At 39.4% G+C, this 16,827-nt stretch overlaps 1 protein-coding gene across 3 annotated transcripts; it reads right to left on the reverse strand.

Moving 5' to 3' along the window:
- Positions 1-7,346: 7,346 nt before the first annotated feature.
- Positions 7,347-16,219, reverse strand: zdhhc18a (zinc finger DHHC-type palmitoyltransferase 18a). Of its 3 annotated transcripts, none has more exons than XM_036587378.1 (10): positions 15,017-16,219; positions 14,630-14,790; positions 14,291-14,440; positions 13,769-13,906; positions 13,076-13,127; positions 12,360-12,462; positions 12,055-12,167; positions 11,741-11,843; positions 10,694-10,764; positions 9,432-9,639 (listed from the first exon to the last, which is right to left on the reverse strand). In XM_036587378.1, the coding sequence occupies exons 1-9, from the start codon at positions 15,256-15,258 to the stop codon at positions 10,723-10,725; spliced, it is 1,104 nt and encodes a 367-aa protein (XP_036443271.1). In that variant the 5' UTR covers positions 15,259-16,219; the 3' UTR covers positions 9,432-9,639; positions 10,694-10,722. The 3 variants fall into 3 exon arrangements, with proteins under 3 accessions (XP_036443279.1, XP_036443271.1, XP_036443261.1); XM_036587368.1 differs by having other exon boundaries at positions 10,694-10,777; XM_036587386.1 differs by lacking the exon at positions 10,694-10,764 and having other exon boundaries at positions 7,347-9,639.
- Between the last annotated feature and the right edge of the window lie 608 nt (positions 16,220-16,827).

Genomic DNA, 16,827 nt, shown 5'->3' on the forward strand with positions numbered 1-16,827 from the left:
GTTAAAAAAATATATATATATTGCTTGTGAACAAATTTTAGTTCCAGGTTTCTCCTAAAAACCTCCCGCCACCACATAGATTTGTTAAATTCCACAACCAGCACACTTAATTTAATTTAATGAAGTACTGATTACCCAAGCTAGGATGATACCTACAAATAATACTGGGCTTCCTTTATGAAAACTACTGTTTATAAATGGTATTTCTTATTATCATAACATTTTAAGTTATGTTGTGATGATGTGAAAATCACTGAATCTTTACTGATGCTGTGCATAGGTCACTAGTGTGGTAAAACAACATGACTATCATGTTTAGTGTTTTTATAGGCAATATTTTTACTGCCCATGGCAGTAGCATTTTACTTGCAGGATACAAAATCAGTCTGCCTGTGTTATGACTTGAGGATTTGTTAGATATCCCTACCCATTTATCTGTGGATTTCACTGAGCCATACAGTGGCCACTACTACATGTCATTCCTTTGTAATGCATATGGAGGCCTATGCAGGAGGAGAACACAACTCAGTAGATAACTATTACCTTCAGCTTTGTCTAATCCCATATCTGCCAGGCTTCAGATCCAATTACAAATGAAGGGCGATTTAGGGGAGGCAAGTCTATTACATGTAAAGCCCTCTGCACTGTGGCTTACCTTTGTCCCACATCCTGCCTCATTCATTGGCTGTAGCCAACTAATTGAAAGAATGAGGACCAATTCTTCTAATCACACACATTCCCATATTTTTGAAAGATCACTTGCACGCTAGTGTTATGACTAGACGTTGCAGGTTCGGTGTGTTGTTATTATTTGCAGCTGTAGCTAATCCGTGTATATATGTCTGTGAAATACTGAATTTCAGCTTTTGTAATATTAACGAGATGTCCACCTTAGGGGACCATACTGGTGTCAATGGTACCGTAGCAAAACAATAGCAAAAGAATATGTCCCCATATGTGTACTGCTTTTAAAAGAGGTGGTACAGGAACATAGCAAAACGTGATGGTGCCCTGCTTCATGTTTACATTTGTAATAAGGTTTGCCAGTGCCTGCCAGCCTTGACCCTTAGACCTCAGTGGATTTGTCTTCCACTTTGTACACTCTTTGTAGATGTACCATACACATTATATGCCCAAAAGTATTGACACCCCTTCTAATTATTGAATTCAGCTATTTTAAGCTGGATAAACCACTTTACCCATTGCTGACACAGGTGTTCAGTTGCATACAGAGAGTTTGTATAATCCACATACTCTCCAAAGAAAAGCATTGCCAATAGAATGGGATGCTCTGGAGAAGCTGTGCATGAAGTCACCATGCTCAATGTGTCAATTAGAAGAGTACAAAGCTCCCTACAGGAGCAGTGGACCTGCATTCTCTGGAGTGATGGTGCTCCATATACCGTCGTTATGAAGAGCTGGAGTGACATCTGTGGTCCAGAACTAATCATCCAACATCAGCATCTGACCTCACAAAAGCTACATTATGTGATTTACATAATTCTCACACTCATCAAACCTTTCAGTGATGGAGTCACTGTAATCTTAGAAAAGACCACTTCAGGATAGAAATGTTTCATCATAGGATAAAAGTGATCAGTCACAATAACTTTGTATGGATTTGCAGTGACCCTTCCCCCTAAGGGGACAAGTGGATCCAAACCCTGCCAGCAACCCAACGCCCTCCTCTCAAATATACGCTTCTTACCAGCCCTATTTACTAAAGATGTCACTTTAGTCACTTTAGCTCATACTATCTGTGCCCCAAATAATGAACCTCCCTTCAAAGTCACATCTTTTTCTTTTGCCATCTTGATTCAAAATGCACGTCAGCTGGGCCTGCTTGGCATTTTCATACATGCCAGAGCATGATAGGATGTTAATTGTACTGTATCATGCAGTACATCGGTCTAGAGGAATCTACACTCATTTTTTTCAGGTTTTTTCTTGTTAACAGTGAGTCATGCTTGTTTTGCAGTCTCCTCATACTGCTCACAGAGGTAACAGGAAAAAGGCTCATGTGATTTGGGGGAATTATAAAAAAAAACATTCTTCAAAATAAAGGTGCCAGAGAGAGACCTGCCATTTTGCAAAAAATCTTTTACAAATTTAGAGAACTTTCACACAAAGTAAACGTTCAATATCAATTGAGTATTTTCCTAGAATTTATTTTTTTAAGAGTGCACTCTTGGGGAAGATGGTTAAAGGTCAACTATTATGTGTGATTTACACTGCAGGAAGGAAGGTGAAAATAACAACTCTAGAGCAATGAGATTTCAACAAGCTCAGATGTATTCTCAAGATTTACAGAGAATACATGACCTATGACCAAGTTAGAATAACACTCATGTCTCTCATGACTAAAGCAGACTGAAATGGGGTCAGGCATTCAAAGATTTACCCTGCCTTACTTTCTGCAAAATTGAGATTTTTGGATCTACTGTCTCTCCTTAAACTAATCAGTGTGGACAAAATCACATAGTCCTCCTCTAGGGCATCTGCTAACATACCTGTTAGAGCTGGATATAAATACATTTTTGATACAGACACCAACACTGATACCTAGATTTAAATTCTTGAAAGATATCTTCTTATAAATACACTATATGGCAATAAGTATGTGGGCACCTGACCAGCACACCAACGTGAGCTTGTAGAACATCTCATTCCAAAACCATCGGCATTAATATAGAGTTGCTCGCCCCTTTGCGGCTATAACAGCCTTCACTCTTCTGGGAAGGCTCTCCACAAGAGTGTGTCTGTGCGAATTTGTGCCTATTCAGTCAGAAGACTTGTGTCAGTGTATTTGTTGGACAAGAAGGCCTGGCTTGCAATCGATGTTTCAATTTATCCGAAAGGAGTTTAGTGGGGTTGAGGTCACAGCTCTGTGCAGGCCACTGCATAACCATTTCTTTATGCACAGCGGCAGTCACGCTGGAACAGGAAAGGGTTCCCCAAACTGTTGCCACAAAGTTGGAAGCTTATAATTGTTTAAAATGTCTTTGTATGATTTGGTATTAACATTAGTCTTCACTGGAACCAAGGGGCCTAGCCCAAACCCTGAAAAACAGCCCCAGACCATTATCCTTCTTCCACCAAACTTTACTGTTGGCACTATGTGATAATAACAGCTCTAACAAGCTCATATATATTCTCAAGAAATACAGAGAATACATGACCTAAGGCCAAGTTAGAATAACACAGCCAATGCTTTTGTGCTAATGCATTGGCATCCACGAAACCTAGATTTGTCCCTCAGACTGACAGATAATGAAACGAGATTCATTACTCCTGAGAACATGTTTCCAGAGCCCAGTGGCAGCGTGTGCTCCACTACTCTAGCTAACACTTGGCACTGTGCATAAACAATCTTTTGATGCTCCTGATGCATAGTCACTCCTATGGATTTCAGCTTTCACTCAAAAATGTTCCTTCTTCAGTTAGTTCTATTCATTACCGCATGAGTTTCCCATCCAATATCCGATTTTTGATGTCACATCCATGAATGTGCACATTTACTAACTTCACTACCTGCAACAGCAGACATTATCATCCTCCCAAAAACCCTCCTTAGGAAGGCTTGAAAAGCTTTTGCATGGAGCGTGCATTTTCTGACACCAGCATGTAAAATGCACAACTGAATGTAATATTTGATTGAATGCAAAAGATAAAGGAGTTTGGCTTGTCCAGTCCTTGATAAACTTCTTTGCCACCGTAGCTCTGTGTTTTAGATCTGTGTTGCGGGTGTCTGGAGGCATTTCTTTTAAACAGATAGCTGTGATATTTCTGAAGTCTGAAGTCTTTTAAATATACAAATGTGGTATTCTTTAAAGGGGTACTCAAGCCAAAATCAAAAACTCAACCAATGATAGTCCTGTTGTAAACATCACCCTTTACAGTTGTGACGCAGCAGTCTTTGGAGCAACGTTTCCTGGTTGTGTACTGGGAATGCCCCTCTCTGATGACATGTATCTTGAAGACAGAAGTAAATTTTGAAGACTACAATTGCTTTGGGGCAGATACTTATACATATAGCTGACTGACTAGCTAATACCATTGGGCAAGTGTAGAAGGAAGCCAGAGAGCGAAAGCTATGAAGCCAAATTATTCAAGCAATGAGACTGACTCATGAGATGAGGAGAATGACAGGCTAATGTAGCGAGTTAACTACCTAGCTAACAAGATACCATACCTCAGTTTGGCCATTTTTCTTGGGCTGAGAGTGCAAGGAATTTGTAATTTATGTTGAATAAAGATGGAGTTGCCATTTTTGTTGCAATCTGTCTTTGCGGATATCCAATAAATTTGCTTTTCAGATCTTTCTCGTAGTCTTCTGATTTGAAGGGCGGATTGCACACTTAAGCATCTAAGCATAAGAATCTAATACGCCTATATATTTTATGCAGCATTAACATACTTTTTTTTAATTGTTCTGCTAACTTGAAAAGGGGTGAGGGACATTTTTATTATTGTTATGGCTATTCAGAATTGTGAATGTGTTACTTTCCATTATTGTGTGAAAATGTTGCATATAATTTTGCATTTATCTGCCAAGCATGGGAGTCCGTTACATGTCATCTGACATTTTTTAGGAAACAACTAGGATGCAATTCCTAGTTCTCTCCTACTGGATATATATGAAATAGATTACACCTCTGCAGTAACAGTAATAATAGATCATTTATCCAAAATCTTTTACCCATGTAAATTGTGAGGACTTTTTATTTTGCTGCTTGGAAATGCTTGGAAATGTTGGGGAAAAAATGAGTTATAGCTAAAGACAGAACTGGACTATCACCCTCACCGTTAACTTAATCAAAAAATTAGCAGAATGACTGGCTTAGCTACTACTAATAAAATATGAATGATATTGGTATATTTACCAGTAAACCTGGCATAGAAACTAGCATTATAACATTATCAGCATATCTGAGGAACAGTGACCAGTGTTTGTTTGATACAACTTTCTTGTGCTTACTGAAAATTGTGCTAGCTCCACACATTTTCCCTTATTTTGTTGAAGTACAGTTAGAAAAGATAGCCACTACAAGCTTATTTTCCAGACAGCTTTTTTTTTAAAGTTTTTTTGATGAGTATAAGCCAAAAAAGCATGAATCAGTAGCGGGTGAGATATAATGAACTTTTGACCACATCCCACCACACCACGAGGATGTGGTCTACCTTCTTTCATTCTTCTTTTATGACACTGCAGTGTCGGGGACTTCTTGCCTCTAATTAGTGTAGTAGTTTAGATTAAACCCAGTTCATTTTCCATGTCACTAGCCAAATCAATGTATTTCCCAGTGGATCTTTTTGGGCAGTTAATTAAAGTGGATGCATCTGAAAATTAAGTGCTGGCTTTTTTCCATAAATGCAGACTGTGCCATCACACTTTAACTATTAGCAATTTTAGGAATATCTTCATCCACAGTGTCATAACCGTAAGCCATACCCCTTGGGTCTTACAGCAATTCTGATGGTTTAAACACTTTGGGGATATCTTTAAATTGTCAGCATGAAGCAAAGACACTGAAAAGGCTGTGCCTTGCACTGGTCAGATCAAACATATTCTTCCTTCTGTTCAAGTCTCCACAAAACTAACTAGGCAATTTTCTCCATTCTTGACCTTGCTATTGCCCAAGGTTTCATATTAACCCCTTAAAATCCCAGGCTTGTTACATACTAAGTCTTATTTTTCAGGAACTACAGGGACTTTAATGCAAACTGGTTCAGCTTTTCTTAGGTTTTAGAAGTGTGTAACAAAACCTTCGTAACCCTGGCTATTTATGGGGTTAAGCAGAGATCCAGGGACAATAGTGTATATGTCCACACACACGCATCACACATAGCCAAAACTTAGTGGGTTTGGCTGTTTTAGCCATTCAGCCACATTCACTGCTAACAGGTACATAAAATCAAGCACACAGCCATACAATCTCCATAGACAAACACTGGCAGTAGAAAAAGGTCATACTGAAGAGCTCAGTGACTTTCAAAGTGGCTCTATCATGAGATGCCAACTTTCCAACAAGTCAGTTTGTCAAATTTTTGATCTACTATAGCTGCCCCTACAAAGCTCCAAACTGCCTCTGGAAGCAACATCAGGACAAAAACTGTTTGTCTACGCAATGCCAAGCATTGGCTAAAGTGGTGTAAAACACAGTGCCACTGAAACAGTGGAAACACATTTTCTGGAGTAATCAATCACACTTCATTGTCTGACAGTCTGATAGATTGATCTGAGATTGGCGAATGCCAGGGGAATGCTACCTGCCCGAATGTTTGCTGCCATTTGTTTAGTTTGTTGGAGGAGGAATAATGGTCCCCATGCACAAAGAGGTCCATGAACAAATGAGTTAAGTGTGAAGAACTCGACCAGCTTGCAGAGCCCTGACCCCTTCTAATCAATGATTTCAGCAACTTCAAGGGGCACCCACTTCTGACAAAGGTGTTTAATTGGGCACACACAGCTTGTATCATCACCAATAGAATGGGACGCTCTAGAGCAGCAAACTATTTATGATCACCATGCCCAATGCCAAGTGAAGACTAAAGTGGTATAAAGCTCCCCAGCATTGGGCTATGGAGCAGTAGAACTGCATTCACTGGAGTGATGGAGTATCATCAAATATCACTGTGCAAAGTTGGAATGGCATTTGTGATACAGAATTAATTCAACATCAGTACCTGACATTAATAATGCTCTTCTGACTGAATACAATCAAATCCTCACAGCAATGTTCCAAAACTAAGTGTAATGCCTTCCTAGAAGAGCAGAGGCTACTGCAGCAAAGGATAAATGTGCCATCTAGTGTTGAAGACAATGACTCGCAGTCAAGGTTCAGGTCAAAAGGTGGTACAAATGATGATGGATATCAGGGCTGTACTTGTAAAGTATCTCAGAGTAACAGTGCTCACTGCAACTGGTAGTTCTACTTATATTATAAAGAATTTGGTCACAATATCTAGCCACTGTGAGATGCTTTGTGAAGGTGTACTTTTCCAATTTGACCCTTGAAGAAATGAAGATCTATCAAACATATTTACCCACCATAGGGCACGGTGAATGCATAGAATTTTCTTTATGGGAACATGACATCTTGTGAACAGTTATGCAGAACAGACAGTGTACACTTGCCTACAGAGCACAAATTCACCATGTTCACCTTTTTTATGTATATCAAAATAAGGCAAACAAGAGCCTCTCAATACTCTTTCAAATGGAAAATATATAATGTTGGCAGTGTTGAATTTACTTTCAGTTAAAGGTGTAGGTCAACGTACAACACTTCGTTGTGTCCTTGTGTAGGCATGTGGTTAAAAAATAAATAACTGCAATACAGAACTTAAACTTTTAGCATTAGCTATGCTATACAGTCACTCAGACTTACAGGGAATGGACAAAGTAATGAAAATATCACATAAAAGGGGCTATTTGATCCCCTACAACCAACATGTAAAAAGCAATAACTACATGACATTCTCACTGATTATATAATCAATAATTAAATAATTAATAAATAATTAATAATTAAAAATAAAGCAGTGAACCCATACAGCCTTCTCCTGAACGTTCATCATCTGAAGCTGTTTTAAAGACAAGTCAGCTTAACTCAACTTATATCCATATATTACCTTGTGTTTCCATGACTTTATATACCCCCTGTAAGTCACCAGCTTATCATATTTTTATGTTCCAGAACTATTACACTCTTTAACATACTAGCTTAATATCTGAATGTAACACTTCTTGTTCAGTAAACTCTAACAATTACTGACCACTCTAGACATACAAAAAATATAAGAATCTTTCTAGTTCACATAAAAATTTTCTAGACAGTGGTTCTCAAACTTGGGTCAACAAGCTTAAATATAAACTACACATACATAAATGTCTATTAAAGAACAAAGGGCTTCATTCACCAATATCTTGTCCTGTTCTTGAGAAAAGTTCTAAGAAAAACTCTACGTCAGACTTATAATGTGTTCTTAAACCGCAGAATTGTTCACATCATTATGCTCTTGAGTGTGCGTAGATTCTGTTCTTACCCAAGAACAAATCCAAAATAAGTAAACATTGGTGAATGTCAAAATTTTCATGAAAAACTGCAGAATTTATCCTTAAGAACAGTTGGTAATGAGGACCATTGTTTTGGTCTGTAAAAAAATTAGTCCACATTAGTAAAGTTCTGCATCTTGAGTGTTGGTCTGCAAGCTGAAGATCACTTTTCCCTCCTCTTGCTCAGCTCAACCACATCCCACAAAGCTTTGCATCTGACTACAAGCGCATCTCTCTAATCAAGCGAGTATGCTGAGGTTCACATTTGCTAGTGTAATCATTTTAATGCTGAAATTAAAAAGTTTGAGGACCACTGCCCTTGACATCATATCTTAAAGGAGGTCCAGTGATTATATTCCTGACTAACAAATGCACTTTTACTCCTAATAAACAGACACAACCATCATCATATCCTATACTTGACCACTCATTTACAAATTCAAATCGGTCACTAATCTCTTTCACCATTTCACACTCACCCCTGACCCTTCACCCCCAAATGGTTACATGGCAGATGTCTGTTGTTTGGCTGTACATGTGAAATAAAACATCCCTAGTCTTAAAGTCCAGTCTTTAAATTAAAATTATTGCTATGATTGCAAGCAAATGGACAAAGGCTTTATCATGGCTCAAGGCTTAGTGGAACACCAAATGTCAGTTAGGGCTGGGTATCAAAAATATTTTCGACATTGATACCAATTCAGATACCTTAATTTTGACATTGATTTTAGAACAATACTTTTTCAATACATTCTTTCAAATTACACTGAAATATGAATAATATGAATAATATGACTACTTAGGTACTGAAATTCAGTACTGAATGACAAAGAATACTTTGATACTCGGCAGTATTTTAGTAATTCCGTCGGTACCATAAAAGTATTATATTTTGATACCCTTTTGATACCCTAGCTGTGATCACTGTGAACAAAGCAGGACGCATCATTTTTCATAAAACATGTATTGTGCTTCTCATTACTCAGTTTATGCAGATGAAAGAGGCCGCTGTACTTATTCCTCAGATCTGTTTGCTGTTTCACAAAATTGTTCATTAAAAGTCTTAAGTCAAGAGGTTATTCTCTACTTCTCCAAAATGGCATTTCTCCTGAGAAAACCCTGAGTTAAAAAAAAAAAAAGCCTTCTTCTCAGCTACCTGGTAACAGTACATGGGTATTCACAGAAAAAAGAGTGAATGAACTGTGCCGTGTCTGCCAGGGGTGGTTTAGCTATCCTCAAGTCAGTGGGATAAAGCCAACATCAGGAGCATCACTGAGAATGAGAGGGCTATGGCTGAGCGAGTATGGTGGACTGGGCAGACGGAAGCTGGCTTTATGTGTGTGGAGGGAGGCCCGTTTGCTCCCTCTCGGAGGGCAAGACTTGTCCATGGGGCGGCGAGCCTGTTGTCCTGAGCAGCCAGTAGGCGGGGGCCTACTAGATGCTGACAGAGTGCTGGAGACAGTACTGAGGAGACTCTCCTGGGTCACCAGGGCAGTCTTAGGTGTTGCTGGGGTGCAGGTGCTCTGGATCAGTGAAGAGTGAGCAACTGACTCCAGAAGCTCCTTAGTTCCCTGTGTGCACTGCACACAATGAGGGAACAAGGGAGGGAGAGTGAGAAGGGGAGAAGGTAAAAAAAAAAGAAAAAAAGAATCAGTTTACGAACAGTGAAACCAGGGAATTCAGCCTCTTAAAGGACAAAGACACATGGCAATGACATATGGTGCATAATTAAGAAAGCACAACAAAACATGCACTGAAAACTGGAAAGACAACATGGTAAGGGTGAGGCAGCATGTTTTATCATAAAGAATGTCAGCACAAAGAATGGCACACACAAGCAGTCTCTCCAAGAATCACCACATGAAGAAGAGGCAGTACTGTGCAAGGTAAATGGTTTCCCCAAAGCCACTAGGGGTGAAAAGACGGGCTGGTTTATGTCAGGAAAAGCATCCAGCATTTAGATACATGTATGATTACTATGCAAAAGCTTCAAGCTGTGAAACCCAAGAGCCCAGCAAATTGAGCCCTCTGGAATGTCTGAAAGCGAAGAAGAAAGTGGATGAGCATTGTCAGTATGCATTTACTTGAAAACTGTTATTACACAGCACACGCCTGTAAGGGTCTGATAGGAAGTAAAATCAGGGTTTGGAGTATATGAATAGAACATAAGAAATGGAGAAACAAGACCTATGCCACTATTGCACAAGTCTGATTGCAATTCATTTTAAAAGTGCATTCGACAATTTGTTTTTTCTTTTCATACTAGAACAAATAACCTTAATAATATCTAGAACATGAAAAAAAATAGCTTTAGCAATGTCATCAGCAGAAGTGTATTATGTGCCTAACAGTGTTAAAACACAAATATTTTAGTACTTCCCTGAAAAGTTCTTACAATAGCAACATGAAAAATGTAGAAAATGATAGAAAAGAAAATGATCACACTACATATTAAAGCTGGACATTCAGAGTGTTAGTAAAAGTCACAGAGCTAGGAATGTAGAAGAAAGCTGCAACAGAGAAGGTAGGAAATGAATGTACACTGAGCTGAATATGCAGTAAATGGTAGTTAAGTCATGAGAGGAGCAGAAGGTGGCAGAGTTGCATGCAAAACGCCCAGTAATACACTCTTACCATCCATACTCAGACACCTGCCAGAGTGTTCAGGCAGTACAGGAGACAGCAAAGTCCTGACAGTTCTCCTCCTGTTGAAATCAGCTAACATCATGTTACACACTGCACTGCTTTAATCATTGCATTGGTAATCAGGAATCCCTGCAACTGGCAGGCACACATACAACAGCTGGAAATTGTATAAAAGTTTTTTTTATAAAAATTAACCATTGTTCTCAACACATACATGTAATTTGGTTACATATAAGTTGTAACAATTAAAAAAAAAAAACACTAGTGAGGGGGACAGAGTTATTTAACCTGGGCATTAGCAAATAAAGCTCCATGCACTGAACAACATCAGCCCTGTAGCAAGATAGATCCTGGAGTTGGTATTGTGTATGCTTATCAAATTCCTGTTTGATTATTATTATTACTATTATTACTAAGTTCCGGTTCAGAGCTTATTTGCACATATTGCTACTATGTCATTTTGAAATCCCAGTGAAAGCACTTTGACAAATCACACATTTGGCGGAACTCTTATTTTAGTGTTTAGGTGTGAAAGTCCATCAACTAAATCTTAAAAGTAAGAGGGTGTTTCTTGGGTTATAAACATTCTTACATTGGCTTGGGACTCATTTTTAATATCACTCATAAGTGCTGCACATGGCCTCAGATACATCAAGCTATGATGTCTGCTGTTAGATCAACTCTCCTGTTCCTCTAAACAAGTTTAGCTTTATATGCAAGGCCAAAACTCATCTTAAATCAAGACTCTTTTGATAAGTCTGGTACACAAGACCCCAAAAGTTTAATGGCTCTCTTTCATTTAGATTTATTTGCCTCAACCCAACAGATGAAAATGCATCCAACTGACATTATGTATGTGAGCCTTGTAGCTCCATCATTAAACTAAAGAAGTAAAATTTGGACAATAAACAAGCCGATCGACTACATTTGCTGACTGACTACATTTGGGATAAGTGGAAAATTGTGTACATTTAATTTTTGTCAGGTATGACAACTCTAGAAGGAGTCTAATGAGCAAGGAACTGACATTCTTACCATGTTGGTGTCATTCTTAGACATGAAAGGATGAAGATCAGTATCAGAGTTGACAGTTTGAGGGATCACATCCGGAGGTAAAAAGCCTCTTCTGTCAATCAAACTGAAGCACAACAGAAATCATTAGGAGTGATTATAATTGTGTAAAGTGACTGATGCAGAATTCTCTAATACTATATCGAGAACAAAAATCAGCTGCTTTTTTTTACTGCAATAATTTGCTATTCTAGTAGTTTTTCTACCTTAACACCTTTACTGATCACTCATGACATGACATTGTCATGCATCTCTAGCCTCCTTATTACAGTACTGACCTGGGAGGCATGGGTCCACACAGCACCACACAACAGTTAGTGAAGATACTGTTGTAGGTGTAAGGGTTCCCTGAATCTTCTGCTCCTCTTTTACTTGACCAAGAGCCTTTTATCTGGGAAGGATTGCCAATTTGAAGAAGTTGTCAGAGTTCAATGACATGTAAATTTCAATTTCAATAGGTGCCTCTGTGAAATATACTTCCAACTCCAGAGACTGATTTAATAAATATCAACACAGGAAACGTGATTTGTACCAATCTTCCAGAATCTGTGCTCATAGCAAGTGATTGTATGGCAATACTTACATCTTCATTGGTTGTGAGGTTGGAGGCTACCAAGTATGTATGGAAGCCAGAGAGGCCCAGAATAGACCAGATGGAGAAGAAACAAACAACCAGCTCGACGACAGTGACAGAGGAGTTAAGGTGTAATGGAGATATCAGTTGCAAATTATTAACATGTAATGCTCCTCATATCAAGCATGATCATATTTAAGTGAATCTGCCATGTTCCTCACTGTGGAACTACAAACAATATATAAGCATAATTATTAGACAGTACTTATATATATACAAAAAACATGTTGCTAGAACAATACAGTTTGCTTAACTGCATCCTAGAGCCAACAACTCAAGACCCCTCTGCTAAACCATATGGACCAACAGGACACTTTCCACCAGCTACGTGAAACCACGCAAACACACAAGCCATGCTGCCTAGTCAGTGACATCATTCTGTTTTCTTTCAGGAGACTGGACACCTGCTTGGCAGTCAGTCTTTAGAAGTAGCAGCAGCTACATGTGATCAAGAGTGTACGGCCCAAAGGAGTGACTGAGCCGATTAGGGATGAATGGGATTAGGAGTGGAAGAAGCAGCAGCATCATCAGCAGCAGACTGTGATCTGGGAAACAGACAGCCAAACTCCCTCAGTCTGCCCACAGGGTGAATATGCGGGACATGAATGAATCATCAATGCCAGGTAGCAAGGTAGCGAGATAGTACATATGGACAGAAAGGATATCTGGCTGGGCTTTCCTGTAAGGCTTGAATAAAACCTCTTCCACCTTGTGATCCTGTTTGTAAAAGAAATGATTAATCAGCAAACAATCAAGATCGGGAAATATCAAAATATAAACAACTACAAACGTCATTAATAATCGTGAAATGCTTCCACCATCATAACTAAACTACTATTTTAGTGTTGAGCTCCTTCAGCACTACTCAGATCCAGCTAGAAGAAAGCACCTAATGTTATCTGGGCATATAAGCATAAATTAGGGTTTATGAATAGATACTGCTTTCATCACCCCACAAAACACAACAAATACTCACAGACGTATACTTGTGTACTCTGTGTAAGCATTTGATCATTCAAATCTGGCAGCTTGATGCCAGAGTAAATGACAGAACACTACCACCTGTTACTCTAAGATTAGTGCAGATTTAGAGGTACTAAGCCAAACATTTTCAAAACTACAAAGCTAAATATAGAAGTCATTCAGCAGCACTACAAATACCAATGTTGAGGTGATTGTATCATTTAAAGCATGAATCCCAGTGTAAACCCATGAACAGTTCTTTCTTAAAGTATTTGAGAGACTAACAGTGACAGTTTGGTGACACACATGAGGTTGTGTATGTACGTATATGTAAAAATGTGTGTGTGTGTGTATGTTATGTATGAGTCATAACATGGTAGCTGGAGATGACTTACGTAAAGTGAGATGTGTGATCACACATCCAAAAATGAAGGAGGTGAGAAAGGACAATGAGACTATAAAGGTATAGAAAAAGCGATAGTTGCGCTTCCCAACACAATTCCCCACCCATGGGCAGTGGTGGTCAAAACGCTCTGTATGGGGAACAAACAAGCATAAGTAATTACATTAGAATTTACTTGTGCCGTAAATCAGTGATTCCCAACGCCGGTCCTGGAGACCCATTCTTCTGCATATTTTAGTGTTTTCCCTGCTGCCAACATAACTAATCTATCTTATCAGGTCATTAACAATGCGTTGAAGTGGGTGTGTTAAAGCAGGAAAACCACTAAAATGTGCAGAGCAGTGGGCCTCCAGGACCAAAGCTGGGAAATACAGCCATAAATACACTTATTATTAATTCAATGTTCTATTTGTTTTATTAGACATAAATAAAAAGACTTGGGTCTATATAAAGTATTCTTAGTACAAACATTTCATTCTTTTTTTAGATTTCAGTTGTTTGAGTAAGGTCTTACCTACACAGTTGTCACAAAGACTACAGTGAGAAGTACGGGGTGGGCGGAACATCTTGCATGTGAAGCAATATTTGAGTTTGACCACTTGTCCGTTAATAAGGATTTCCTTAGTACGTGGTGGTGGCCTGTATGTGCCCGACCCGGAGTTATCTAGGAATATGAAATACACCTTGTATAAGTATACACACATAAAGAATACAGAAGTCAATCCCATATTGACCCGGTTAACATTTCAAACTAATCGTATCATAACCCATACATAAACATTATCAAATACTAACTACAACCACACTCAGTCTCATAGTCATCTACCCATCGCGGTTTACTCAAGACTCTTACCGATTTGACGCTCTATGTCAGCAGCCTCTTCTGGTAAAGCCCTTGGTAAGATCCCTGGGTCTGTAAAGCTGGTCTGAAGAAGAGTGATGACCACAAACAAAAACAGCACGCCGGCAATCACAGGGATGCAGACAGTGAGGTGAGCCACCAGAAAGGGGCAACTGTTGGGAAACAGATGTCAGAATGTCAATAACTCCACAAACTGCTGGATGGCTAACATGCCACCACTTGTCAAAACAAGCCTGATTTCCCTGCAAGTAAGTATAATTACTATTGCTAATTTCAACATTACTTAAAACATGAAGCAAATACAGAATATACTCCCTTATTATTGTTATATTATTATAACAAACTGCCAAGAATGACACAGGGCCTCACGGTACTCACTCAAACACGAAGAATAAGCCACTGGTGAGGAGAATAAGGCCGAGTGTCAGAGGCAGTACACCGCACTGCCGGGCGACGATGATGCGTCCATCACAGTAGAAGCGATTTCTGCCGGGGAAAACTTCCCATTTTCGTCGCAGACGATGAGCATTTTTCTTCGCACATGGCAGAGTGGAGCTTGGCGTTGAGGCTGGTGTTCCGAGAGCTCGGGGGTCGATTTGTTGATATTCGCAGTTTTTCATTATAAGCGACTGGGACCAACGAAGAGTTTAACAGAGGTAGATGGCTAAGCTAACCAACTTGTCAAACCTGACAATGTTATCCTAGTTTTACAAATAAAGATTTGCCCCACAACAAAAATCCTTAACTGTTTTTGAATGGTAATAGAGCAGAGTAACCTGGATGCCTAAACATGGCTAGCAAAATGCTGCAACATAAACGCATTGACAAGTTTCACCAGCGAAGCTAATTAACGTTAGCTATGGAAGCTACACTAAAACAGCAGCATTTTCTCCCCCAAATAAGATCCCTGCCTGTCAAAAAATGTGTTTCCAGTCTGTTAAAGAATCTATTTAGTCTTTCATATACTGTTTAACAATACTTTAGATAGTCGGCGAGGTAAGTAAATACGACGCAGTATTAAACACGAGCTGGCTAGGCTAGCAGCAGTAGCATTAGCCAGTAAAGAATACTGGTTGGCCCATTAAATTTTTAAGACACCGTTGGGCTTTGCCTTGGGATGTAATACTATAGCTCGTTAAATGTTGACATTTCACAATGAGTGCTACATTCAGTACATGCTACTGAGTCAGCTCCGTTAACCGTTGGTTAGTTATCTGAAACAGCGCTCGGCTCCAGCCCCGCTGTCTGTCCGGCCGACTCATCTGACCGCGGACTCCATTCGGACTTCTCCGCTTCTGCTCAGCCACCGTGTCGGCTCACTCCACGGCTCATCACTCCGCTAATCGCCCACCTCCAAACTTCACCCACTGCGCAGAGGGAAACGTTATGTGTCGTAGCTACGGGTGTTTTGAACAAGCTTCCAGTGATCGGCCTTTATAGATATCGATTAAGTTTTCAGTTTTCCAGCAGGCGCTAGCAAACCGCTTGTTGTTGTTGACACTCGCGTCACTTCCCTATCAGGAGGAGATTTACCTGAGGTGACTGATGAGACAGAAGCCCAAGGGAAAGGTGCACGTTTTTCTTCCCTGAGTATCATCATAAAGAAGAATCATTTAACCATGCAAAGAGCTATCCATAGAGATGCTTTAAAAGCATCCATATGTACATAGAAAAACACTAATAAAATATATATTAAAAAAGGGTATAAACTGTCCAATCATCTGTAACCTTACCTATTCACCAGGCTATTGCTGTGAATTGTGCTGCTCAACAAATTACGGATGTTTCAATAAATTACAGGTGTTAAATTATTAAAACAAACAAATATTAGGCCTATCACTATATGCCTAGGTAGCGCCTGCATGTGTATTATGCTCCTGGCCCACACAGTTATGTAGTGGTCTGTTGTAGCGATTGGATGGCTGTAGATAACACTGTTCCAGTTCATTCTCCTCCAGACAGAAACACCACTGCTCCACCAGTAACATTCACTCTAAATTGCTCTGGTTAATAAATGTAAGTAAGGCAATTCATGCACCCATAAACCAATGGAAACGTGATGGGAGGAAGTAGATATGAATGTACCCCACCCACTGGGCCTAACAGACTCGAGCTGCAGCTCGAGTCCTGGTAGTGTAGGTTTCCTCCAGAAGATCGACACAGTCTAAAAATCTGCCCTCTCGTTTTAA

Source organism: Colossoma macropomum, unplaced genomic scaffold, assembly GCF_904425465.1.
Source record: "Colossoma macropomum unplaced genomic scaffold, Colossoma_macropomum, whole genome shotgun sequence".
In the NCBI taxonomy this organism is placed as follows: domain Eukaryota; kingdom Metazoa; phylum Chordata; class Actinopteri; order Characiformes; family Serrasalmidae; genus Colossoma; species Colossoma macropomum.

What these genes read in the sequence shown, in the direction of transcription:
- zdhhc18a (XM_036587386.1), bottom strand. Translation starts at nt 15,258, where the DNA reads ATGAAAAACTGCGAATATCAACAAATCGACCCCCGAGCTCTCGGAACA. An exon ending in TGACATAGAGCGTCAAATCG is followed by an intron (nt 14,441 to 14,629) that starts GTAAGAGTCTTG and finishes TCATATTCCTAG; the next exon opens with ATAACTCCGGGTCGGGCACA. An exon ending in TTACAGGAAAGCCCAGCCAG is followed by an intron (nt 12,463 to 13,075) that starts ATATCCTTTCTG and finishes CTCCTCTGTCAC; the next exon opens with TGTCGTCGAGCTGGTTGTTT.